Source organism: Brassica napus, chromosome C4 (genome assembly GCF_020379485.1).
Source record: "Brassica napus cultivar Da-Ae chromosome C4, Da-Ae, whole genome shotgun sequence".
Classification (NCBI taxonomy): Eukaryota; Viridiplantae; Streptophyta; class Magnoliopsida; order Brassicales; family Brassicaceae; genus Brassica; species Brassica napus.
In genome coordinates, this window is record NC_063447.1 from 3,980,713 (window position 1) to 4,004,707 (window position 23,995).

A 23,995-nucleotide genomic window follows, 5' to 3' on the forward strand; every position below is an offset into this window, starting at 1 on the left:
GAACTCACTTTCACACACTTCAAGTACTCCAATTAGTCGCCTCATCTCTTTAAACTTCAAACGGCCAAGTGACTTTGTAAGTATGTCGGCTCGTTGTTCATTTCCCGGTACATGCTCAACTTCAACTTGTTCATTCTCCACACACTCACGTATGAAGTGAAATCTTCTATGAATGTGTTTACTACGCCCATGAAACACAGGATTCTTTGTGAGTGCTATTGCAGATTTGTTATCAACTCTTATGATGACTTTCTTAGTTGTTTCTCCGACAACTTCACTCAAAAGTTCCTGAAGCCAAATCGCCTGTTTTGCAGCCTCCGTTGCTGCCATAAACTCAGCTTCACAAGAGGATAGTGCGACTATCTCTTGTTTTTGAGAACACCAAGTCACAGGGCTATTGCCGAGATAGAAAACATGACCGGTTGTTGATTTAGCATCATTAACGTCCACACTGTGTGAACTATCACTAAAACCAGTCAAGACCAATCTTGTTGCTCGAGTGAAACGTAGACCGAGGGTGGTTGTTCCGCGTAGATACCTCAGAATCTGTTTCAAGGCTGCGCCGTGAGACTCCTTGGGATCTTGCATAAACCTACTAAGCACTCCAACAGGAAAGGACAGATCAGGTCTTGTATGCAACAAATACCGCAAACATCCAATGTTGCGTCGATATTCCCTTTCATCAATGCTTCTTTCAAGTGGAGACTTCGACAGTCTTACGTTTACTTCCATGGGAATATGAGTAAGGTTGCACGCTTTCATACCTGTTTCCTCAAGAATCTTTCTTGCATATCTATCCTGAGATAGAACGATGCCTCCATCATACTGTCGTACCTCGATGCCTAGGTAATAGGTTAGTTTACCTAAGTCACTCATATCAAACTTGTTTCCCATCTCTTTTTTGAAGTCGATTGTAAGTTGTAGAGAGGAGCTTGTTACAAGTAGATCGTCGACATAAACACACACAATGAGAAGATCTTTCTTCTCCTCCTTTCTGTAAAGCGAAGGTTCTTTAGAGCACCGTGTAAAGCCAAGCTCTTGTAGAATCCGATTAAGTTTAATATTCCAAGCTCTAGGAGCTTGTTTTAAACCATAAAGAGCTTTCCTCAATCTGTAGACTTTGTTTTCTTTCCCTTTTACCTCAAAACCCTCAGGTTGGGAAACATATACCTCCTCCTTGAGATCACCGTGTAAGAACGATGTTTTAACATCGAGATGATGTATCTCCCAACCATATGATGCTGCAATTCCGATGATTAATCTGACTGTCTCGATCCTAGCTACTGGTGCAAAGACCTTGTCATAATCAATGCCATGTTGCTGAACATATCCTTTCGCCACTAACCGAGCTTTGTACTTACTGATACTCCCGTCTGCGTTTCTTTTAACCTTAAAAACCCACTTCAGTCCAATAGGTTTGAACCCTCTTGGTAGCTCAACAAGAGTCCAAGTATTATTCTTCTCTATGGACGCAATCTCGTCTAAGCAGGCATCAACCCATACCTTTAACTCCTTAGCTTCGTTGTAGTCGTATGGTTCATTGTTAATTACCATCAGCAACCTTTCACACTCTGCTTCTGCCACTAAGACGTAATCGTCTAGATAGGATGGTTTGGTACTTATCCTCGACGATCGTCTTGGTTCTGACTGAAGCTGTTCTTCTTCTTCTTCGTGCTCTTCTTTATCACTTTCTTCTTCGCTATGTGTGTTCTCGTCCATCGTCGTATCATCAGGAAGATTGTGATCATCCTTTAATGGCCACAGCTCTACTTCAAAACTCTCAGCTCCCTTAGACTCAGACACTTCCCAGTTCCACCTACGTTCTTCATCAAAGTGGACGTCCCGGCTTACTACGATCCTTTTGCTTGTAGGATCCAGTAAGCGATATGCTTTTGTGCCCGGTTCGGTTCCTAAGTGCACCAAGACTCTTGATCGGTCGTCGAGTTTCTTCCTACCTGCCTCCTCTGTTCTTGCAAAGTAGACACACCCAAAGACCTTGAGATGCTCAAGATTTGGCTTCTTACTTCGTAATGCTTCATAAGGCGTTCTTCCGATCAAGGATCTTGTTGCGATTCGATTAATTAGGTAAGTAGCATGACGAACAGCTTCACCCCACATGATGTTTGGTACGCCCATGTGCTTCAAGAGACTTCGTGTCATCTCCAATAACGTACGGTTTCGTCGTTCGACGACTCCATTCTGTTGGGGAGAGTAGGGAGCAGTTAGATGTCGATTAATACCGTTCTTGTCACAATAGGATATAAACTCTTGTGACATGAACTCTCCTCCTCTGTCACTTCGGAATGTTTTTACTTCTGCTCTTGTTTCTTGTTCCGCAAGTCTCTTGAATGTTTTGAATTTTCAAATGCCTCACTTTTCCTTTCAAGCAACACTGTCCACATGTATCGACTGCAATCATCTATTAGCACAAATACGTAGCGCTTGTGCCCTGGTGTAGACGGGGTAATGGGTCCACATAAATCTCCATGGACAAGCTCTAGAAGATGATTTGCTCTGTATCCGGTTGACTGTGGGAATGGCTGCCTCGTTTGTTTTCCAAGATAACATGATACACACGTCTCCTTCTCGATGCTCAGCTGAGGTATGCCAACGACAAGTTCCTTCTTTATCATCAACTTCATTGTCTCTAGGTTAACATGCCCAAGGCGTGCATGCCACCTTGATGAGTTACTAGGAACTGTTGTTAACATACACTGAAAGGTGTCCGCTTGCAATATTACTTTATACAAGCGGTTCCTTGATCTCGTTGTCTTAACGATCAGATGTCCCGCACGATCGAGAAGCATTAGCAGGTCGTCTTTCATTCTCACTTCGCACCCTGCCTCTGTGGCCTGACCCAAACTCACAATGTTGCTCTTCAAACCGGGTATGTAATAGACATTATTTAGTATCTTCTTCTCACCTCCCTTTAGGATAGACCGAATCGAGCCTTTCCCCTTAATATCAATCCTAGAATCATCCCCAAATCGCACTTTTCCAGTGATTTCTTCATCCAGGGAGAGGAAGAAAGAACGGTTACCACTCATATGGTTGCTTGCTCCGTTGTCGAGATACCACAAGTTCTCGCCTTGCTCAGCTTCAAACACGCTTGGTTTTACCTTCCTTTCGTTTAAGTAAACTACCTCGTGCATCATCAACTCATCAGCCTCTTGAGTGTTATCTTCTTTCTTCTCTACCGTTTCTTGCAACTTAAGCAACCTATCCGGACAATCTGCTGCATAATGACCGAGTTTGTCACATCGAAAGCATGTTATATGAGATGTATCTCGGTCTTGAGTCTGTTTATATGCCTCTCTCTGTGCGTAGAAGCCTCCATTACGGCCTCGTCCTCTTCCTCTCCAGTTTGCTCTTTCGCCTCTGCCACGTCCTCTGTTTCCTCCATAGCTATCATGCTGAGATTCCATGTTTGTATACATGAGTTTCTCTTGATCATCATGGTTCTCTTCTTCTTCTTCGCATATCCGTTCTTCGTATGCCTTTAACCTACCCACAATATCTTCAAAGCTCGTCATATTTAGGTCCAAGACCTGTTCAAGAGACGCGACCATATGAATATACTTCTTTCTCGGTAAGCTTTTCAAGAACTTCTTCACCAACTTCGGTTCTTCGATAATCTCCCCGAGAGAGGCAGATTTAGATGAAATTTCGGTAAGCTTCCCTACAAAGTCATCTATAGTATCTGCTTCCTTCATCTTAAGTCGATCAAAGTCTGCCATTAAAGTTTGTAAACGTGCCTCTCGTACTCTCTCTGCCCCAACGTGCCTTGCTTTGATTGCGTCCCACACTGCCTTGGCTGTATCAAGGTCGCCTACTTGCAAGGTTAGAGCCTCAGGTATAGATTGGAATATCAAAGCAATAGCCATGTTATTTTTTTCTTCATGTTTGTTGCCGGGGTCGATAGCTTCCCAGACCTTGTTGACCTTCAACGCAATCTTCATCTTCATGGCCCAAACAGTGTAATTTGAGGTGGTTAGCATCGAAAATTTTATCGAAGAGGGTCATGTCCCCTTGGTGGTCGTATCTGGATCGTCTTTGATGTCAGCCATCGTTTCAGTCGTTGGTTTTTGTGATGCCAGTTGTTCACGATTCGTGTTTCCAGGTATCGAACGCTCTGATACCAAATATAGAACTCGGAATCAGAATATAAAGAACGCTTTTCTTTATTGCTTTAGAAAAATAACTCAAAAACTAAAGCTTTCAATCACACACAATTCGTAGCATATGTCATACTCGACATTGCTTTATATAGAGACATTATATTTTCCTATTCCTAATTGTAACACAAACAATATATTATGATCCTTATCTCTAAGATCATAAACTAACTAGGAATAGGTTGCTTGACTCTCAAGCTATCGTCAAGCTTATCTCAACAGTAGAAGCGTAAAACATATAGTGGGACAGTATCAACTGATGAATATTATACAATCAACTTTACCTAACTTTACTTAACCTAAAAAAGTTACCTAATGTTACAACATAGACTATTTTTATGTAAATATATTCCTATAATTTCACCAAAAATATGAATAATATAATATATATTTTTTATCTAATCCACTAAAACTATCAAGTACATGAAGATACCAATGTCGAGTTGGCCCAGTGGTAATTGGTAAAGAGGTCGTGGCTGTAACTTCCGCCATCCGGGTTTGATTCGCATTGGAAGAATCTATTTACAATGTTTGAATTCTCAGCAAATAGTTAAGAACACCATTTTTTTTTTTTTTTTTAACCAAAAAAAAAAAGAGTACATGAAGCTGCTAAAATTGGAAAAGTATAAACCGAACCGTCGCGTAGTTTTAAACCACGACTCTATCGTCCTCCTCCTTCCCTTATATAAAGGCTTTGCCACCTTCGTGTAACTTCAAACACGCTCAAAGTAAACTCCCATCTTCTTCAGTGTTTGTTAAGCTCAATTCAAACTCAACCCTCTTTGTTTCTTCTCTAACAAAGTATAGTAATGTCGAAAAAGAGAGCTGGTGACGTTTCAAAAGGTATTCACAAATCTCACGGTTTGATTCCCGGTTTACCGTCTGAGTTAGCTATCGAGTGTCTGGTCAGAGTACCGCACCGGTTCCAGTACGATATGAAGTCTGTTAGCCGTTCTTGGCGCAGCTTACTCTCTGACTCTTCGTTGACCAAAGAGCGGCAGAGATGCGGCAAAGCAGAGCTGCTCCTTTGTTTGGTTCAACCGCTTACGCCGCCAAATCCAGCGTCCAAAGCGGTTGGAGAGACATTACTGGGTGACAAAGAAGTGGAGGATGATGAGTCACCGCGCGTTTCGGGGACGCCACGGTTTGGGTTGAGCGTTTACAACGCTACTATGTCCACGTGGAACCGCGTCGCGTTTCCAGATCAGCAGATCCCGCTTTTCTGCGAGTGCGTCGCGGTTCAGGCCGCCGGGAAGATTCTCCTCATCGGCGGGTGGGATCTGGAGACGCTACAGCCGGTGAAGGACGTCTACGTCATCGAACTCGCCGGAGAAGGAAGCGGAAGGAGGTGGAGAAAAGGAGCGTCTATGAACGAAGCGCGCTCCTTCTTCGCCTGCGCCACCGTCGGCTCGACGAAAGTGTACGTCGCCGGAGGACACGACGATCAGAAGAACGCTTTGCGATCAGCGGAGGTCTACGACGTGGAGAAAGACGAGTGGTTGATGCTTACTCCGATGACGGAAGGAAGAGACGAGTGTCAAGGACTCGCCATGGGCCCCAAAATAGCCCATTTACATTTTGACAAGGACGGCCCATTATCGGCCCACTTATTTGACAGTTATACCGTTGGGATGGAGCTAGGATTCTGCGTTTTGAGCGGTTATGGAACAGAGTCTCAAGGGAGGTTCCGCTCCGACGGAGAAGTGTACGATCCTGTAACAGACTCCTGGTCAAGAATCGAAAACGTGTGGCCGTTTCCGGATACATGCCGTAGAGGCCGCGTCGCCGGAGAGATCAGAGGCTCCTCCTCTAAGTTATGGTGTTTCACTGACAGTAAGAGACGGTGGGAGACTGAAGACGAGTCAGGAAAATGGAGACTTGATCTTGAAAGTATGCAGCTTCCCGTCACCGGAAGCTCGGTTTATGGAGGAAGTTTAGGAGGTGAAGCGGTGGTGATGATTGGCGGGGGGAGTGAGAGCGAAGGTAGAGGAACGATGATGAGGAAGACGTCGGAAAAATGGAGCCGTGTCCATGAGATTCCTTTTGGTTTCTCTACTCAACCATTCTCACATGCTTCAATCTATGTCTGAAAATTTTAATAGATATGATGAAACCACAAACTGCTTTTGATTAAAAGTGTTATTAAAGTACAACATTGTCTTTGTGATCTGGTCTGAAGATTCTAAAGATAACCATTGTACTTGTGATCTTGTCTGAAGGAAAAGAATTGTAAAATGTTTTTTTTGAATTTTGATGATCAGAGCAATTGCCAGTCATCTTCTCCATGTTCTTCCCCTGTATCTTCAACAAACTCGCAGCTGCTGTGGTGGCTGATCAAGCTGTGGGTTTGAGTCACGGTGAACAACGGAGCACCTTTTGATTCCTCAGCTAGTGTCGATGCTCGGAGACACAAGTCATCGAAGTCAGCTTTGTCGGGGCAATAGAATCCTAGAGCTAGTGATGGGTCAAGTGATTCCAAAGGAACGTAACGAAGCACACTGATGCAGAGTAAGGCACACTTAAGATTCTGAAGAGAACTGGTCAAGTGAATAGATAGATAGAATGATGAAAACTCACTTGCAATGATATGATGACGTGTCAACATCTAGAGTCTCCTTGTTCACTGTGACCACCTGCTGAACATCATGCGGATCAAGGTAGAAACCATTGTCGTCTTGAACGCCAACTATGTAAGTCGAAGCACCTGGCTTTCCACCCAAAACTCCAAGGCTTTGAGGGAAAGTAAACGTGGCTTTGAGAGATGGAATGTACCTGGGATTCACTCTGTCAAGACCGAGAACCAACGGGACCAAGAGCAGAAGCGGTGCCCACTCATCCTCTCCTCTCGAGAACTCCACACAAGACTTGATCACATCTTCTATACATAGAACTGGAGCACCACCTCTCTCCCCATCTTCGCTACCAGAAACTATATGAATAGCCATAGGAAGCGAATCACTTTGTTTCCTCTTCTTGCACGCTAACGACTCCCACGACCGGCAAATAGCATACGGTCCCACCCATGACCCAGCAGCGAGACCATAAGACTCTCCAACTTGTATAAGATTGTGAATAGAGAAAGCCGAAGCCTCTGAATCACCAAAAGGTTCCAGCGTCTCCAAGTACTCCTGCTCAGGCCGCACTGAACTAACCTCGGACTTGTTGTTCCTCCAAGACCTCCCCAGTCTATGGAACAGCAACGCCTGAGCAAAAAGCATCTGACTGCTCCGGATCATGCAACCCCAGTTTACATCGCTGGTGTAACTTGTGTCCTTGATAGGTTCAAAGCCTGTAAAAAAAATAAAACGGTGAATATTCTGCAATAAACTTGGCTTGAGTTTGTAAGTTGAATATATAGTACAAACCTTTACGATATGTCATCAGTATTCTCGAAGAAAAATCTTGTTTCAATGCAGCCACTACGCTGCCATCATCTGTTTCTTCATCCTCGGATAATTTATAACAGACGCCTAGTAGCCAAAAGTCGCTTGTTGTGCTGGGAAGACCAATCCTGTTTGGTCCTAAAACACGGTCCTGGAACCTCTTGATCGCACCGCTCGCCATAGAGACTTTCTTTACAAGTGATGTCCAAGTAGCAGCGCAAAGTTGCTTACGCCCCGAAGTTGAAGACGACTCCCTATACGGTTGAGAAACTGAGGAAGAAGTCGACCACAAGGTACACTTATTATCACTATGTTCTGAATCTGATGAAACTAGAGGTGTTGGGGGTGATGGAGAACGTTGTTGAGGAACAAATCTATCAGTTAAAGCCTTCATTACCTAGACATGAAGCAACAGTTGCAACGTGTCCGTCTCATAGAAGCAAACGCTAAACCCTGAGGAACCTTATCTGAAACAAAGAAAGCATAAAAGACATCAACACACACTACAAGTAGAAGGAAAACAAAGATGAGCTATATAAGCTTCTAGAATCATGTCTTTAAAACATTCTTAATCCACATGTATATTAAGAGGGCTTAGGGGTTCATTAGAGACATAATAGGCATTCAAGTTCAACATGCATACCTTCCTAATTAAAGAAATTATTCAGAAAATCACAAAATACAGAATAAAGATTCAGACTTTTAAGTAATTGAAAACGATTCATGTAATAAAAACACAAATTGACAGAGCTAAATAGTAAACGATTTTGTCATCTAATCTAGGTTAGGAACTAACTCTTCACAACTCCGAATAATTAGCAGGAAGCAAAAGGATCATCACCTGAGAGATGGATGGATCAAACAACCACCAACGAGGGTAAGAAGAAAGAGAAGAAGATCGGTTTCGTGTTGTGTCTTCTTGCTTCTGAGTCCCGTCGAAGATACCTTTACAACGGACAACTAAGGCGAACGTGTGTCTTGTCTCCTTTGGGACACAATCTGAGAATCTCTCTCTACTTCTTCCAAGCTCTGATTAGATTTTTTAATGACGCCTTTATTTGATTTATAAATTAGCTTTCACATAATCAGGGTTATCATTGTTACTCCAGGATTATAAATAATCAAAAATAAAAAATAAAGATTTGCGATTAATTTATTATTATTATTTTTTTTTTTTTTTTTATCATCTATCCATCTAAGCTAGATCAAGTGGAGAACAGACGAGCCGATTCTCCTGAGAGCATCTCCATCTGTCCGGGTCTGATCTATATGGGAAAATAAGTAGCCTCTGGTCCTTGCATTCTTTGCTAACGCATCTGCCCGACCATTCCGACTCCGAGGAATATGAGACAGACTCACATCTTCAAAATCCTCATGTAGCCTCTGGAAAGCCTCGATCTCTGCCGTAAATGTTGGCCAATCCATCGGGTTTTCTGTCATATCCACTAAGTCCGAACAGTCCGTCTCGAACCGTATCGATGTTATCCTTCTGTTTCTCATACAAGAGGCTGCCCAAAGTAAACCTTCCATCTCAGCATGCAAAGCTGAGAGTCTCCTGTGACAAGCCCTTAATCCGAAGTATTCTGAGCCTATTTGGTCCTTAAGACTCCACCCTAAGCCACTAACACTGCCATTACTGATCCATGATGCATCAATTTGACATGTAGGGATTCCGGAGATCCAAGGGGGCACTGTCTCAATCTCTGTAGTAGGGGAATCGTCCTGATCCTCATTTGCTTCCTCCTTTTCATTTGCTTTTCTCCAACATTCTGCCTCAAGAGACGCGTGTTGGAGAATATCGATTGGGGATACGTCCTTCCCATTAAAAAGTTTGTCGTTTCTCGCGTTCCAAATGTACCAACAAATCCATGGGAAGGTATCGAATTGTGGTCTCAAAGGAGCCACCTCTTTTCTCTTCCAAAATAGGAAGTTCATGTTTTGATATATGGATATACTCGGGAAGTAACCCGGAAGGGACGGATAGTCCGATAAAGCCCAAACCTGAAGGGCGGGGGGCATTCAAAAAGAAGATGATTAATCGACTCCACTGGACCAGCACATCTAGGACAACTCCTATCGGTGCCCATGTGTCTATACATGAGCCTTTCTGCCGTCGCCACACAGCCCGAGATAGCTTGCCACAAAAAATGCTTCATCTTACTCGGGGCCTTTATCTTCCACACATGGCTTTGTAGGCCTGTGATACTTGGTTCTATAACTCCTTGTGAAAGATTCAACTTGGTCGATCGGAGTAGGTCATATCCGGTTTTAACAGAATAAACTCCTGATTTTGTGTGGTTCCAAACATATCCATCCGGAGCCCGAGAGCAAGAGGGTTTCAGCCCAAGTATCAAAGGGATATCATCTGGGTGAAAAAACCCCCGTAAAAACTGTGTATCCCACTCCTTGGTATCATTCCTAATAAAGGACTGAACAAGGAGTTGGGGTAGTCGGTATACAATATGGTCAGCAGGTCTAGGTGGTCGAGCCACTTCATCTGGAACCCAAGACTCACTCCAAACCCTCGTATCTTGTCCCGTTCCAATTGTCTTCCGTAGACCCAGTATGAGTAGAGGTCTTGCTGCCATAATACTACGCCATCCATATGATGGTGAGTATGTACGCCGATCTTCTAATGGAGAAGTGTGATTATAGTATCTCCCTTTTAGAACACGTGCTAGTAAAGAGTTCGGATAATGAATTAGTCTCCACAATTGTTTTGCAAGAAGCGCTATATTGAAATCATGAAGATCTCGAAATCCTAACCCCCCCTGAATCTTTGGGGGTACAGATCTCGTCCCATGCTATCCAATGTAAACCTCTGCTGCTTTGTTTTGAGCTCCACCAAAAATTAGACGTAGTACTCCTTAATTTATCGGTAATGCCTTGTGGGAGCAAGTAACACGACATCACAAATGTTAGAACTGCTTGAGCCACAGATTTGACTTGAACTTCTTTTCCTCCTTTAGAAAGGAGTCTTGATGACCACGTGTTGACTCGTCCATTGAACCGATCTTGTACAAATGAGAACACTTTCATCTTCGAACCACCGATTTGTTCTGGTATTCCAAGATACATCCCCATCCCGCCTTCTGATGAAAAACCTAAGGCAGCTTTTATGTCTTGCTTCCGAGAATACTCCACTTGATTTCCGAAAAACATCAATGATTTTGAAGCATTTAGTCGTTGTCTTGATGCCTTTCCATATATGTCTAGAATGTCCATGATCTCCTTGCATTAGCTTAATTCCGCCTTACAGAAGAAGAGACTGTCGTCGGCAAAAAGAAGATGAGAGATCCTTGGGCTAGCCCTAGCAACACGAAGACCCATAATCTTCTTCTCTGCTTCCGCTCCTTTTAGAAGTGAGATCAATGCCTCCGTACACATGATAAACAAAAAGGGTGAGAGGGGGTCTCCTTGTCTTAACCCTCTCTTGGGTAGAATTCGCCCTCTCGGTTGCCCATTAATTTATTTTTGTATAAATCCTAGAAAATAATTATAATATAGTTTTGCTATTTTAAGGTTTCCCGTGAATAATACAGTTGCCCAATTGCAAAAAAATAAATAAAATAAGGGATTAGCATCAAATATAAATGTGATTACGACAGCGAGTTATGTAATTATCCAACACATAACGCAACAATATTGCTACTGAATCTCTCTCTCTACTTCTTCAAGCTCTTATGATGCCTTTATTTAATTTATAAATTAGTTTTCACATAATCAGGGTTATCATTGTTACTCGAGGATTATATAATTAATCAAAATAAAAACTTATGATTATCATAGAAAAATAATTATAATATAGTTTTGCCAATTTTGGGTTTCCTAATTCTTGGGAATAATACAGTTGCACAATTGCTATAGCAATAATTATAATTAGCAGCACATAAATGTGGTGATTACGACACCGCAACAATATTGCTACTAGATTGGGCTTTTAAAAAGGCCCATAAAAGCCCAAGACGAGCGTGGTCAACGGTCTTGTTTCTCAATTACTGAAATTTACAGTTTTTACCATTTACAGAAGATACGCAATCATCAAAGTTGGTAGTAAATAGTTAAAAAAAAAGAACTGCCGCTCATTCTCTTCCTTCGTTCGTCTTCTTCTTACTCTCTCAGATCCGCCATCGTTACTTCCTCTTCTTCTTCTTTCTTCATCTTCAACAACCACCACCACAATTAACTTAGTCAGAGTTTCGAAATTTCGAATCTTTCATCGTAATCTTTGCTCCTGGTTGTTCGATTCAGTTGATAGATAGTTAGAAGTTCAAATCTTGGCGTTACTCGAAATCTCTGGACATGCCTGCCTCGAAGAAGGTTGGCTTGTTTGAAAAGAATCTGCTTTTCTTAATGTAATCTTCATGTAAGTCTATTTTCATAAATGTTTGAAATTTTGGAGATGTTTTTGCTCAGATTTCCGACAGGAACCACATAGGACAAGTGTTCAACAAGTTGCTGAAGCAGATTGGAGAAGCAGAAGAGGAGTTCGAGTTGCCTGATTGGTTGAACAAAGGGAAACCAACTCCTTACATCTTCATCAAGCGCAGTATCCTTTCTCAAGTCTTTTGAAAAATTCAATTTTGGTTTGTGATTTGAATTGTTGTACTCTTTAGCTAGTTTAAAAGATACATACTTGACGAAGAAAATCAAGAAGAGGGTTGAGGATGATGGAATATTCTGTTCTTGTTCCTTGTCCCCTGACTCTTCTTCTTCAACCGTGTGTGGTAGTAACTGCCATTGTGGGTATGTATGCTTCAGTAACTTTCTTGAACTATGTAAAGAGCATTTACACCATTTTTATGTATATTCAATCTTTGTGTTAGGATGCTGTTCTCGAGCTGTTCTTCCAGTTGCAAGTGTGGGATTGAGTGTAACAATAAGCCGTTCCAGCACCGGTATGTCAAGAAGTTGAAGTTGATTCAGGTAAATGTATGAATATCTTCCTTAGGATTAAAGGCTTTGTTGTTGTTGGTTTGTTAATATCATTTGTTTCTTGTAGACTGATAAATGCGGATCAGGGATTGTAGCAGAAGAAGAGATTCAACAAGGAGAGTTTATCATTGAATACGTAGGAGAAGGTAAATGTTGTGATGACTCTTTGATGTTTTTGTCTCTCTGATGAATTTATTGGAACCTGTTTTATTGATGTTGTCTTCTCATTCTTCAAACCTTTGGGTGGATATAGTTATAGATGATAAGACTTGTGAAGAGAGGCTTTGGAAGATGAAACACCGTGGAGAGACGAATTTCTATCTGTGTGAGATAAACAGAGACATGGTGATTGATGCCACTCATAAGGGAAACAAGTCGAGATACATCAATCATAGTTGCTGCCCCAATACGCAGATGCAGAAATGGTTTATTTCTTGTCACCTTCATTGCTTATGTATGTTTGAGCAAAGTCATAACTTGGTTGTTCTTTTGCTTGCTATTAGGATCATTGATGGCGAGACAAGAATCGGCATATTTGCAACCTGTGACATAAAGAAGGGAGAGCATCTGACTTATGACTATCAGTAAGATCATAGCTTATGTTTTCTCTAGTTGATTGAATGAAGTTAATTTCATAATTTTCAAGTTTGTATAACTTGTTGAGTTGTTAACTTGTGATACTAATGAGACTAGAGCAGGTTTGTTCAGTTTGGTGCAGATCAAGACTGCCATTGTGGAGCCACAGGTTGCAGAAGGAAGCTTGGGGTGAAACCAAAACCTAAATTACCCTCGGATGAAGCTCTTAAAGTAGTGGTATCCGAAGTAGCCCAGACACTTCCTGAGGTATTACTTAGATTCTGTCTTTGCCATTGAATAGTTTAACTCACTGAGATTTTGTGTGTTATGAGGTCCAGAGACTTAATCTCTCTTATTTTTTGGGTAGGTGCATCAAAATGGAGCTATACATGAACATGATGAAGGTAAGTATTGATATTTTTTGTTTTGTTTCTGCTCTATTTGCTATTGGAGCTTAGTATGTTTTGGATGTTCGTTTATCCAGGAAAGCCATGGAACAAACTTAAGCAAGAGCAGCCATGCCCTCATAACTGCATTGGTCTGGTGCTCAGGTTATCTCGCACCAGGAGTGATAGGTATACTTACACTTGCTTTTGACTTTCAGATTAGTTTTTACTGACTCATGCTATGTATTTTTTTCTAATGAATTACTGGGTTTTTTTTCTTTTTTTGCAGGTGTTTTTGCATCATTCGAAACTTTGATGCGGTTACAAGAAAGCACGCGGTATGTTTCCATCAAAGCCAATACTTGTTCTCACCTTTAGCAAACGCATTCTTAATTTAAGACCTCTGTTAACCTTTTTAATAACTTGGGTCCAGGTGATGTTTGAGGATGGTGCTACTGAGTTTATCGACATGTCCAAAGAAGAAGATTGGGAGATTTTATCTGACTAATAGTTTCTTTTAAGGTGATTTAAAATCTCTTTTGGTTGATTTTTTCTATATTAACATAACATTAGAATTACCAGCAGCATGGAGTATTAAAATAGTTCTTCTCTGCAGATTTCTTTGGAGAAAAAAGTTGAGAAAGCTATTGGTGCAGTGGCCTTGTTTGTTGCATCTAACTTGACCTGTGTCATACCAGAATGTAATGTTTGTAAGATTATACATAAACCATATTTGTAATTTCTTCTACATTCCTTATTTTTCTTCAGCATCTCAAGATGTTGATGAACGATAGTCTTGCGAGAACTTTGTGATGTATATGTATGACATTATTGCATGTACTCTTGTTGTAATCAAAGACTGCTTTACCTTCTAATGTTTTGGCATACTTCGTTAAAATTTGCTTTGAGCTTGTTTGTAACAGCTCAAACTGTATACAATTAATGAGAAAGTCTGTGAGGTTCAACAGCTAATGAAGTAACAGACCGCTAATAGTTAGCAAGTGCAGCAAGTGCTACTGTGTCGGCGCCGACAGAAGCCTTATAAGACGGTTTGAAAAATCTAAATCAGTTTGGTTTTTTGAGATTAAAACCTGACGACTTGCTTTGCGTGGTAGGTGGTGAAGTGAGTGGTTCTGGCGTCACCAACTTTAAAGCAGGGGTTGGCGAAAGACAGCGACACTACTTGACTACTACTTCGTAGTTGGTAATAAACTCATCTCGTATGATTTAAAAGTTAATATTAATAGTCAGTGAATCGAATTATACCTAACTTCTTGCCTTGTTACTATAAAGCATTGAGCACAAGAAGAAGCATAACTTGTCCCAAACAAGCAGGAAGAAGATCATGAAGGTGATAGACAAGATCCAGTCCCTAGCCGACGAAGGCAAAACAGCCTTCTCCTTCGAGTTCTTCCCTCCCAAAACCGAAGATGGAGTCGACAACCTCTTCGAACGTATGGACCGTATGGTCGCCTACGGCCCCACTTTCTGCGACATCACTTGGGGAGCTGGCGGGTCCACTGCTGATCTCACCCTCGACATAGCTTCCAGGATGCAGAACGTTGTCTGTGTGGAGAGCATGATGCATCTCACCTGCACTAACATGCCGGTTGAGAAGATAGACCACGCGCTTGAGACGATTAGAGCTAATGGGATTCAGAACGTGCTTGCGCTTAGAGGTGATCCTCCTCATGGTCATGATAAGTTCGTTAAGGTTGAAGGAGGGCTTGGTTGTGCTTTGGATCTTGTGAATCATGTTAGAGGGAAGTATGGTGATTACTTTGGGATCACTGTCGCTGGTTATCCTGGTATGGTTGCTCTCTTTTTTTCTTGTCGGTGTGTTATTGTGTTCTGAGCGATTTTGAAATGCAGAGGCTCATCCTGATGTTATTGGTGAGAATGGGCTTGCTTCTGATGAAGCTTACCAGAGTGATCTTGAGTACTTGAAGAGAAAGGTCTTGTCTTCTTTTTTTTTGTTACTACTGGTTGATTTACTTTTGTAAAGGTTTTTTTTTTTTTTGAGTTTGGATCTTTTTTTTGGAACAGGTTGATGCTGGAGCTGATCTGATTGTTACTCAGCTGTTCTATGATACTGATGTTTTCCTTAAGTTTGTGAATGATTGTCGGCAAATTGGGATTAAGTGTCCTATTGTTCCTGGGATCATGCCTATTAATAACTACAAAGGGTTCTTGCGTATGACTGGTTTTTGTAAGACCAAGGTATGTATTGAGACTCCTACTGTAATAACCTTGAAGTTACTGTATGTCTGAAAGCTTATTATAAACAAGTGTATTTAAGGTTCCTTAGTTTATTGTTTTCAGAGCTAGTGTGATGGTGAGAGTCACATGTTAACGGTAGATCTTAATGTTTTTGTTCCTTAATGTAGATACCAGCTGAGGTTATGGCTGCATTGGAGCCTATCCAGGACAATGAGGAAGCTGTGAAAGCCTATGGTATCCACCTTGGAACAGAGATGTGCAGAAAGATCTTGGCTCATGGAACCAAGTCTCTTCATCTCTACACATTGAACATGGAGAAATCAGCTCTTGCTATATTGATGGTTGGTCCTCATTTTTCAACTACTACCTGTTAGTGATACTACTGGAGTATCCTAACGATTGTGCCGATGTTTGCAGAATCTTGGTATGATTGATGAGTCCAAAATCTCTCGTTCTTTACCGTGGAGACGCCCAGCAAATGTTTTCCGTACTAAGGAAGATGTGCGCCCCATTTTCTGGTAACCACACACTTAGTTTCTCTCTTGTTCTGATTATACCATAGCCACAGATCTTAATCGATAGAGAACATAAATCTTTTTGAAGGGCAAACCGTCCGAAGAGCTACATTTCTAGAACCAAGGGCTGGGAAGACTTTCCACAAGGCAGGTGGGGTGATTCACGCAGTGCCTCATATGGTGCACTCACTGATCATCAGGTACTATAGTGTTTCATTGCATATTATGTAGTTGTTGAAGATTGTTAAAAATGTAACATCTTCTTGTGAGCTTCTCTGGTGGACTAAATGGCTTTTTGTTGTTTGTTAGTTCTCACGTCCACGATCACGTGACAAGAAGCTTCAACAAGAATGGGCTGTCCCACTGAAAAGCGTTGAAGATATTCAGGAGGTAGAACATGTCTTTCATTCACTACTTGCAATAGTCTTCTCCTCCACTTTTTACCTGAAAATAACTCAGACATTTAGCATTGTCACGTAACAGAAATTCAAGGAGCTGTGCCTTGGAAACTTGAAAAGCAGTCCATGGTCTGAACTGGACGGACTCCAGCCAGAGACAAAGATCATAAACGAGCAGCTGGTGAAAATTAACTCCAAAGGCTTCTTGACCATCAATAGCCAACCATCAGTCAACGCAGAGAGATCTGATTCCTCAACTGTTGGTGAGCTCTCAATAAGTTCCCAATCTCATTGCTAGTGCAACTAACTCAAAGACTCATCAATGTCCTTTTCACTTCTGTGTGGTTTTGCAGGATGGGGTGGTCCTGGTGGATATGTATACCAAAAGGCTTACCTAGAGTTCTTCTGCTCAAAGGAGAAGTTAGATGCAGTTGTTGAAAAATGCAAAGCTTTGCCGTCTATAACTTACATAGCCGTCAACAAAGGAGAGAACTGGGTATCCAACACTGCCCAGTCCGATGTGAACGCTGTTACTTGGGGAGTTTTCCCGGCTAAGGAGATCATTCAACCAACCATTGTGGATCCGGCTAGCTTCAAAGTGTGGAAAGATGAAGCGTTTGAGACTTGGTCAAGAAGCTGGGCTGACTTGTACCCTGAAGCTGACCCTTCAAGAAACTTGCTCGAGGAGGTCAAGAACAGCTACTATTTGGTGAGTTTGGTTGAGAATGACTACATCAACGGTGACATATTCAGTGTCTTTGCTGATCTTTGAAAACAACATCTGTTTCCTACGGCTTTCATGATTTGGCTTTTGTAATGTCTCTTAAAAATATTGGGATTATGGTTTTATATCATGTTATTTATCATCATTATCATATTGATTTGCCAATAAAGTTTTATTCATAAAGAAAGCATCCGTTTCATTACCTATGCGACTCAAAGTTCCATTGTTTCTGAGCTACAATGAAGGCTTCTCTTTGATTTGACTCAAAGTCAAAGGTTAGGAAATTGCAAAACAAACCCAATACGACTTAATATTTACATTAAACGACCTCTCACATGTAGCTTGACGCTCCTTATTGGGCCCACTATTTAAAGGCCCACCAACATTAATCAGGCGTTATATGCTTAATTGAAATAACCACCAATTAATTAATTACAAATCCTATCATGACAACTTTAACGGACCAGAGAAACGTTGTGCTTTGTGAGCATTACCTTAACGGCTACTTACCTCTTTTTTTTTGTATGAACAATAATTTTTGAAAACCACCTGTTTTCGTTTTTCCCCCTTTCTTCTTCTTCTTCGATTTAGGGTTACGAAATTTGATTCAATCCGATTTGATTTTTTTTTTTGTGATTCGATTGTAAATGGAGGCGAGAACCGGCCGAGAGCACCCATCGACACCAGCAGCAATCGCACCGGTGGCTGCCGCTCCTCCTCCTCCTCCGCCGTCTACACGGCGTCCGAGAGTGAGAGAAGTCAGCTCGAGATTCATGTCTCCGGTCTCTTCATCTTCATCTTCCTCCTCCTCCGCCGGAGATCTCCACCTAACGACTCCCAGGCACCATCATCACCTTAATCACCGATCCGTTTCCGTTCAGAAGTCGAGACGGCAGTTGAAGCTAGCGGAAGGCGACGAGAACCACCGCCCCTCCGATACGGCGCGTAGCCTAGACTCTCCGTTTCCGATCCACCACGACGGACGGAAGAACCAGCAGCAGAGTAATAATCGATCCAAGCCGTTGAAGGAGAACGGCCAACACCGTCTCGACACTCCGACGTTGCCGCCTCCGTCTAGATCTAGACTGAACCAGCAGCGTCTGCTTACATCCTCCGCCGCGGCTAGGCTTCTCCGGCTATCGGTCTCCTCCACTGACGGTGAAGAAGACAAATCCAGCGCCTCGGATCTGTTTCGGAGCCACGCGAAGAAGGCCGTCAACAGTCAAGCCGCGTCTCCTCTCAGGCGATCCCTGAGTGCTTCTTGCGATGATCCGTCGTCGTTTCGAGACGCGAGAGCTTCGTTGTCTTTGCCTCCTGTGGCACCTAACTCGAAGGCTCAGGCTGATATAAAGAAGCAGAAGAAAGTTTCAGGGCAACAAGCTGATGCACATTCTCTGAAACTTCTCCATAACCGATACTTGCAGTGGAGATTCGCTAATGCGAACGCTGAGGTCAAAACGCAAGCTCAGAAGGCACAAGCTGAGGTCAGTTTCTACTCTGAGAATCAAAAAGATTGATACTTTAGCTAATCATATCAATGATGATTATTCGACAAGTCTATTGGTTATTGTTACAGTATGAATTTGAAATTAAAATCAGTTTCAGAAGTGAGTGTGTGTTCTGTTTGGTAGATAGATCAGTATGATTTTTGACATTAACACCAATGGCACAAAAGTGAATGTGGTTTATGTCTCTTTTTATTGCAGATGATGTTTCACTCCCTTGGTTTGAAAATGTCAGAGCTCTCTGAATCTGTAAAGGAGAAACGAATAGAACTGGAGAGATTGTTGAGAGTGAAAGCTGTTAAGGAGATTGTGGAGTCTCAAGTAAGTTCGCTTATTAGACTTTTTTTTTTTTACTCATTGAGAATTGTTGACTAATCTCTTTGAACTCTATGCAGATTCCTTATTTGGAACAATGGACAACAATTGAAGATGAATACTCAACTTCATTATCAGAAACATCTGAAGCTTTACGGAATGCTTCACTGCGGCTCCCGCTCGATGCTGATATCAAGGTCTATAATGTTCGGAACAACTATGATAATAAACTTGTTCCCTATTTTTCATAACTTGTACTAACAACCACTTCAACTTTTGCTTCTCAAAACCAGGTTGAGACTAAAGAGTTAGCAGAAGTACTTACTGGGGCTTCAAAGTCCGTTGAAGGCATTGTGCAAAACATTGGACATCTTTTGCCTAAGGTTAGCAAACTACTATGTGTTTGGCTCTACCTCATAACATGAACATGAATACAATTCGAATGTGGATTAACATGTGTTGATGCATTTTGCAGACGCAAGAGATGGAGACTTTGATATCTGAACTAGCAAGAGTAAGCAGCATAGAGAAGGCATCAGTACAAGATTGTGGAGTTACACTACTGAAGACACATTCAGCTCATGTATAAACCTGAAACATTGAATCTAACATAACCCTTTGTTCTTTTCAGTTGCTGAAGTCTAAATAAGTGTCTTCCTCTTATGCAGATTGAGGAGTGTTATCTTAGGAGTCAGCTTATTCAACAACAACAGCACAAGAAGTGTGAACTTCAAAAATAGAGCAAAAGTTTTGTTTTACATGGGGACTATATGTTCTGATCATTATATTGTAACCATATTAATAAAGAAGTAATGGAACTGCTTTTGACCAAGCTAAACCGGATCCAAATTGATTTAAATTCTGTAGAAGCAGTGATTCTCGAGTATTGATTGGACTTAACCAACCTAAGCCGGATCCAATTAATTAGTTCTGTAGAAGAAATGATTCTCTAGTATTCGACTAAGTAACCAAGTTATTAGGATTCTACCGGTGATCATTCTAGAAACAAAAAAACAAAAAAAAGGAACATAGAGAAATAAAATTGCAGGAATGAAAAAAAAAACGATTGTTTCATCCTATATTTAACCAGGAATAACTTCGTTCATTATTTCTCTATAGAAAAAGAATGGTAAAAAACGAAAAGGAAAAAATTTAATTTTTATGAATGGAGATTTTTTTTTAGGAAAGTCGTTCATTGGTAATCGTATAGAAATAGAAATAAGATGAAATGAATATTGGACTTAACCAAGCTAAGCCGGAACCAATTAGTTAAATTTTGTAAAAGTATCGCAAGAGGCCCAGAACAGGCCCATTAACTAAGACGAGGCTTTAAACTCTACCGATGAGATATCACCACGCGTATTAAAAGGGAACGGCTCTGATTTAATCTCACATTCTTCATAATTGAGTCGGCGGGGGCGGAGCAAATAATTACAACCACCGGAGAGATTTTCGATTTTCAAAACGAAAGAGAAAGTTATCACAATCTTCTGAAGCGATAGAAAGAGAAGAGAAAGAGGAGCAATCATGGGGATGAAATTTTTGAACAAGAAGGGATGGCATACGGGGAGCCTCCGTAACATCGAGAACGTGTGGAAGGCTGAGCAGAAACAAGAGGCCGAGCAGAAAAAACTCGAGGAGCTTCGTCTACAGATCGTCCAGGAGAAGGAGCGTTCTGAGTTTCGCGCTCTCCAGGAACAAGCCGGTCTCATCCCGTAAGTCTTATTCTTCTCCTTCCTCTCTTCTCTCGATCCCAATCGATTTGGGCTGGATCTAACTTCGGAGTTAGGGTTAGGGACTAGAGCTTGTATATTATTGTTGATTCGTTTAGTGATTGTAATAGAATCGGTGATCCAAATCGATTTGGGTTGGATCTAATTTCGGAATTAGGGTTAGGGTTTATAGATTGTATTTTATGATTTGAGTAATTCTTAGTGATTCGTTTAGTGATTGTGATAGAATTGGTGATTTGGAGTTGTGGGTCATTCTAAAAATCGTATTTTTTTTTTTTTTGTATCTTCTTGCAGGAGACAAGAGAGGTTAGAGTTTCTGTATGATTCAGGATTAGCTGTTGGGAAAGGGAGTGCGAGTGGTTCAGGTGTGTCGTTTCAGAGAGAAGAGCAGCCTTTAGCTAATGCTGCGGAAGCTGGTAATAATGCTGGTGAGAAGCCAGATCCTTCAGCTCCTGGTGCGTTGTTTGAGGATAAGACTCCCTCTGCGAATGATTCTTGGAGGAAGCTTCACTCTGACCCTTTGCTTCTCATCAGGCAGCGCGAGCAAGAAGCTCTTGCTAGAATCAAGAACAACCCTGTCAAGATGGCTCTTATTCGAAAATCTGTAAGTTTTACTTTTACTTGCAGGGTTTTTGAATTTAAATTGTATTGGATGTTGTTTGTGTTGTTGCCTCGTTTACCTACTGACCTGTTGGATAACTTTCTTGTTTATAGGTGGAGGAGAAGGGAAAGGGTAAAGATGGTGGTGCAAAGGAGCACAAGAAAAAGCGTAAGCATCGTAAGCATTCTTCATCCAGACACCATTCTGATTCGGGGGAAGATTCTGGCGAAGAGACTGGAAGAAAATCACGTCATCACAGAGCATCAGGGGATCATGACAAACACTATGAGAGGGAAAGTCGTGATAAGCACTCTGAGAGACGAAGGTCTGACTTAGAGGATGAGTCCAGAAGAAGAGAGAGTCAAGATAAGCACTATGAGAGACGGAGGTCAGAGTTGGATGATGAGTCCAAAAGAAGAGAAAGTCAAGATAAGCACTATGAGAGACGGAGGTCAGAGTTGGATGATGAATCAAAGAGAAGAGAAAGACGTAGAGATGATCGACCCAGTGAGAAGTATAGGAACCACTCTCCTTACAGCAGCCGTTTAGAAAGGGAAAATCTCAAGAGTTATGGTGAAGATGACAGAAAAAGGAAAACAGAGGATTTAGACAATGTCAAGCCCCCCTCGAGGGAGGACAATGGATTCCAGAATAGACGCCGGAAGGGTGGCTCTAAACTATCAGAGGAAGAGAGAGCTGCTAGATTCAAGCAAATGCAAATGGACGCAGAGGTGCACGAGGAGCAGAGATGGAGAAGATTGAAGAAAGCTGATGAAAGTGATGCAGTGGAAGCTAGCAAGAACAAAAACTCTTTGGGCAAAAGCTTCTTGGACGAGGCTAATAAAAGTGTGTATGGAGTTGAGAAAGGTGGAAGCTCGACCATTGAAGAAAGTGTGCGTCGCAGAAGCTTTTATTCACAGCGTGGAACTGAGGCTGAAGGCAATGCTTTTCGCCGTTGAATGAACAAATATCATATTCCAATACGAGTTTTTATTTTGGAAATGTAACAAATCAATACTATTAAAACAACAGTCTTTTCTTTACATTCCACAAGTGTGCCACTGAAATATTTTAAATAGTAAGAAAAATTAATTATCTACATTTTCTTGAATAGATATTTGGAAGATTTGAACAAAGAATATTCTTTAATAACCAAATGTCAATAATTCAATAAATTTTAAATTGCCTAAACACATATAATTTGGATTGAACACACTTTTTTTTTTGTAGGTGTGATACTACGTAGACTACATTTTTACAGACTTTCTGTTTTACTTTCTTTGTTTATATTCTATATATATTAATTGAAAATTATTTAAAAAGTTGTAACTTTAATTTTGTATTAATTAAAAAAATATTTTGTTTAGATGTCACTTAATTAAAATGTCAATTTAGCTTACGTGGGAACTTAAGAATCAATTGAAAAAATCTTAATACAAATCCAATTACTAGAAAACATTATACTAACCCAAAATATAAGAAGTGTGTATTTTTTCCTTAAATAAAAGCTATGGAATTACCTAATATGATTAACATATATATGACAGTTAATGTTTATGAATAATAAATATTTGATAATAATTTTTGCATCATTCTTCATTTTTGTTTAATTTTATATTATTAAAAAAAATTAAACAATCAAATTAACCATATAATAAAAAATTAGATTTTTTCGTATATGTTATATTTTGAATTTTTTTAAAATTACTTTAAATTACAGAAATCAGGAAACCTTATATGTTATATTTTAATTTTTTTAAAACAACTTTAAATTACAAAATGAGGAAACCTTATATGTTATTTTTTTATATGTTATATTTTGAATTTTTTAAAACAACTTTAAATTACAAAAATGTAAGTTTTCCTTAAGCATACGACTAAAAACATTAAAATGACATGTATCAATTCATTGGTTGATTTGAAACCTTTCAAAACCATATGAAAGACAAAGATTAAAATAATTCAACTGTGAGAACAATACTGTTCATTTTTTTCAAGAATGTGTTCGGTGAAAAAAAAAAATTCTGTCATAATTTGTTTAATGTCCAATTTGATCAATCCATGATATATTAAGTATAGTTTAGTTCTATAATTTTAACAAAAATTGATCTGGTCAATCAGAGACAAATTATATAATAACAACAAAAAACATTGTATATGTATAATAAAATGATCAAATATATTAAAAAATTATCGATACTATATACAAATAAATTTACTACGGAAGACGCATGTCTTATCCTAGTATATATATATATATATTGTCATCAAAGTTAACAAAGTGGATGGGCTTTAGATATGATTATAGCAAAACTTAATTATTATACTTTTTTGTGCAATCTCAATTAATTAAGGGTATGACTAGTATTTCTGCTATCCCCCGCAAAAGTTGATAGTAGTTATTAGCATTTTACAATAATTATTCAAACCGCTTCAAACCACTCTAAACCTCATAAATTCAAAAGCTCGTTCCAGTTATCGTTTGCGGACGGTTGCATGAAGATATATATTTTTTAAAAACATTATAAA

At 40.4% G+C, this 23,995-nt stretch overlaps 6 protein-coding genes across 9 annotated transcripts; 5 read left to right on the top strand and 1 right to left on the bottom strand.

Moving 5' to 3' along the window:
• Positions 1–4,755: 4,755 nt before the first annotated feature.
• LOC106396700 (F-box/kelch-repeat protein At2g44130-like) lies at positions 4,756–6,429 on the top strand. The gene has a single exon (XM_013837171.3). The coding sequence runs from the start codon at positions 4,985–4,987 to the stop codon at positions 6,263–6,265; it is 1,281 nt and encodes a 426-aa protein (XP_013692625.1). The 5' UTR covers positions 4,756–4,984; the 3' UTR covers positions 6,266–6,429.
• LOC106396699 (cysteine protease ATG4a-like) lies at positions 6,281–8,645 on the bottom strand. 2 transcript variants are annotated; one of them, XM_013837169.3, is made up of 5 exons: positions 8,400–8,645; positions 7,956–8,025; positions 7,541–7,828; positions 6,753–7,464; positions 6,281–6,673 (listed from the first exon to the last, which is right to left on the bottom strand). In XM_013837169.3, the coding sequence occupies exons 3-5, from the start codon at positions 7,737–7,739 to the stop codon at positions 6,433–6,435; spliced, it is 1,152 nt and encodes a 383-aa protein (XP_013692623.2). In that variant the 5' UTR covers positions 7,740–7,828; positions 7,956–8,025; positions 8,400–8,645; the 3' UTR covers positions 6,281–6,432. The 2 variants fall into 2 exon arrangements, with proteins under 2 accessions (XP_013692623.2, XP_013692622.2); XM_013837168.3 differs by having other exon boundaries at positions 7,541–8,025.
• Positions 8,646–11,599: 2,954 nt separating this feature from the next.
• Positions 11,600–14,330, top strand: LOC106390385 (histone-lysine N-methyltransferase ASHH3-like). Of its 2 annotated transcripts, none has more exons than XM_013830837.3 (13): positions 11,600–11,878; positions 11,975–12,107; positions 12,187–12,304; positions 12,385–12,484; positions 12,561–12,639; positions 12,747–12,918; positions 12,997–13,077; positions 13,192–13,336; positions 13,437–13,473; positions 13,554–13,644; positions 13,745–13,793; positions 13,889–13,977; positions 14,072–14,330. In XM_013830837.3, the coding sequence occupies exons 1-12, from the start codon at positions 11,861–11,863 to the stop codon at positions 13,961–13,963; spliced, it is 1,098 nt and encodes a 365-aa protein (XP_013686291.1). In that variant the 5' UTR covers positions 11,600–11,860; the 3' UTR covers positions 13,964–13,977; positions 14,072–14,330. The 2 variants fall into 2 exon arrangements, with proteins under 2 accessions (XP_013686291.1, XP_022557914.1); XM_022702193.2 differs by having other exon boundaries at positions 11,603–11,878; positions 12,753–12,918.
• Positions 14,331–14,546: 216 nt separating this feature from the next.
• On the top strand, positions 14,547–17,514 carry LOC106396447 (methylenetetrahydrofolate reductase 2). 2 transcript variants are annotated; one of them, XM_013836838.3, is made up of 10 exons: positions 14,547–14,659; positions 14,749–15,263; positions 15,328–15,410; positions 15,502–15,675; positions 15,843–16,016; positions 16,093–16,193; positions 16,279–16,390; positions 16,500–16,580; positions 16,674–16,851; positions 16,942–17,514. In XM_013836838.3, the coding sequence occupies exons 2-10, from the start codon at positions 14,801–14,803 to the stop codon at positions 17,358–17,360; spliced, it is 1,785 nt and encodes a 594-aa protein (XP_013692292.2). In that variant the 5' UTR covers positions 14,547–14,659; positions 14,749–14,800; the 3' UTR covers positions 17,361–17,514. The 2 variants fall into 2 exon arrangements, with proteins under 2 accessions (XP_013692292.2, XP_048609323.1); XM_048753366.1 differs by lacking the exon at positions 14,547–14,659 and having other exon boundaries at positions 14,707–15,263.
• Positions 17,515–17,716: 202 nt separating this feature from the next.
• LOC106394918 (protein ENDOSPERM DEFECTIVE 1) lies at positions 17,717–19,966 on the top strand. Its single transcript, XM_013835461.3, has 6 exons — positions 17,717–18,796; positions 19,019–19,138; positions 19,213–19,329; positions 19,426–19,515; positions 19,608–19,715; positions 19,801–19,966. The coding sequence occupies exons 1-6, from the start codon at positions 17,960–17,962 to the stop codon at positions 19,870–19,872; spliced, it is 1,344 nt and encodes a 447-aa protein (XP_013690915.1). The 5' UTR covers positions 17,717–17,959; the 3' UTR covers positions 19,873–19,966.
• A 562-nt stretch (positions 19,967–20,528) lies between these two features.
• LOC106396111 (pre-mRNA-splicing factor CWC25 homolog) lies at positions 20,529–22,567 on the top strand. Its single transcript, XM_013836414.3, has 3 exons — positions 20,529–20,847; positions 21,160–21,469; positions 21,580–22,567. The coding sequence occupies exons 1-3, from the start codon at positions 20,660–20,662 to the stop codon at positions 22,423–22,425; spliced, it is 1,344 nt and encodes a 447-aa protein (XP_013691868.1). The 5' UTR covers positions 20,529–20,659; the 3' UTR covers positions 22,426–22,567.
• Positions 22,568–23,995: the final 1,428 nt, after the last annotated feature.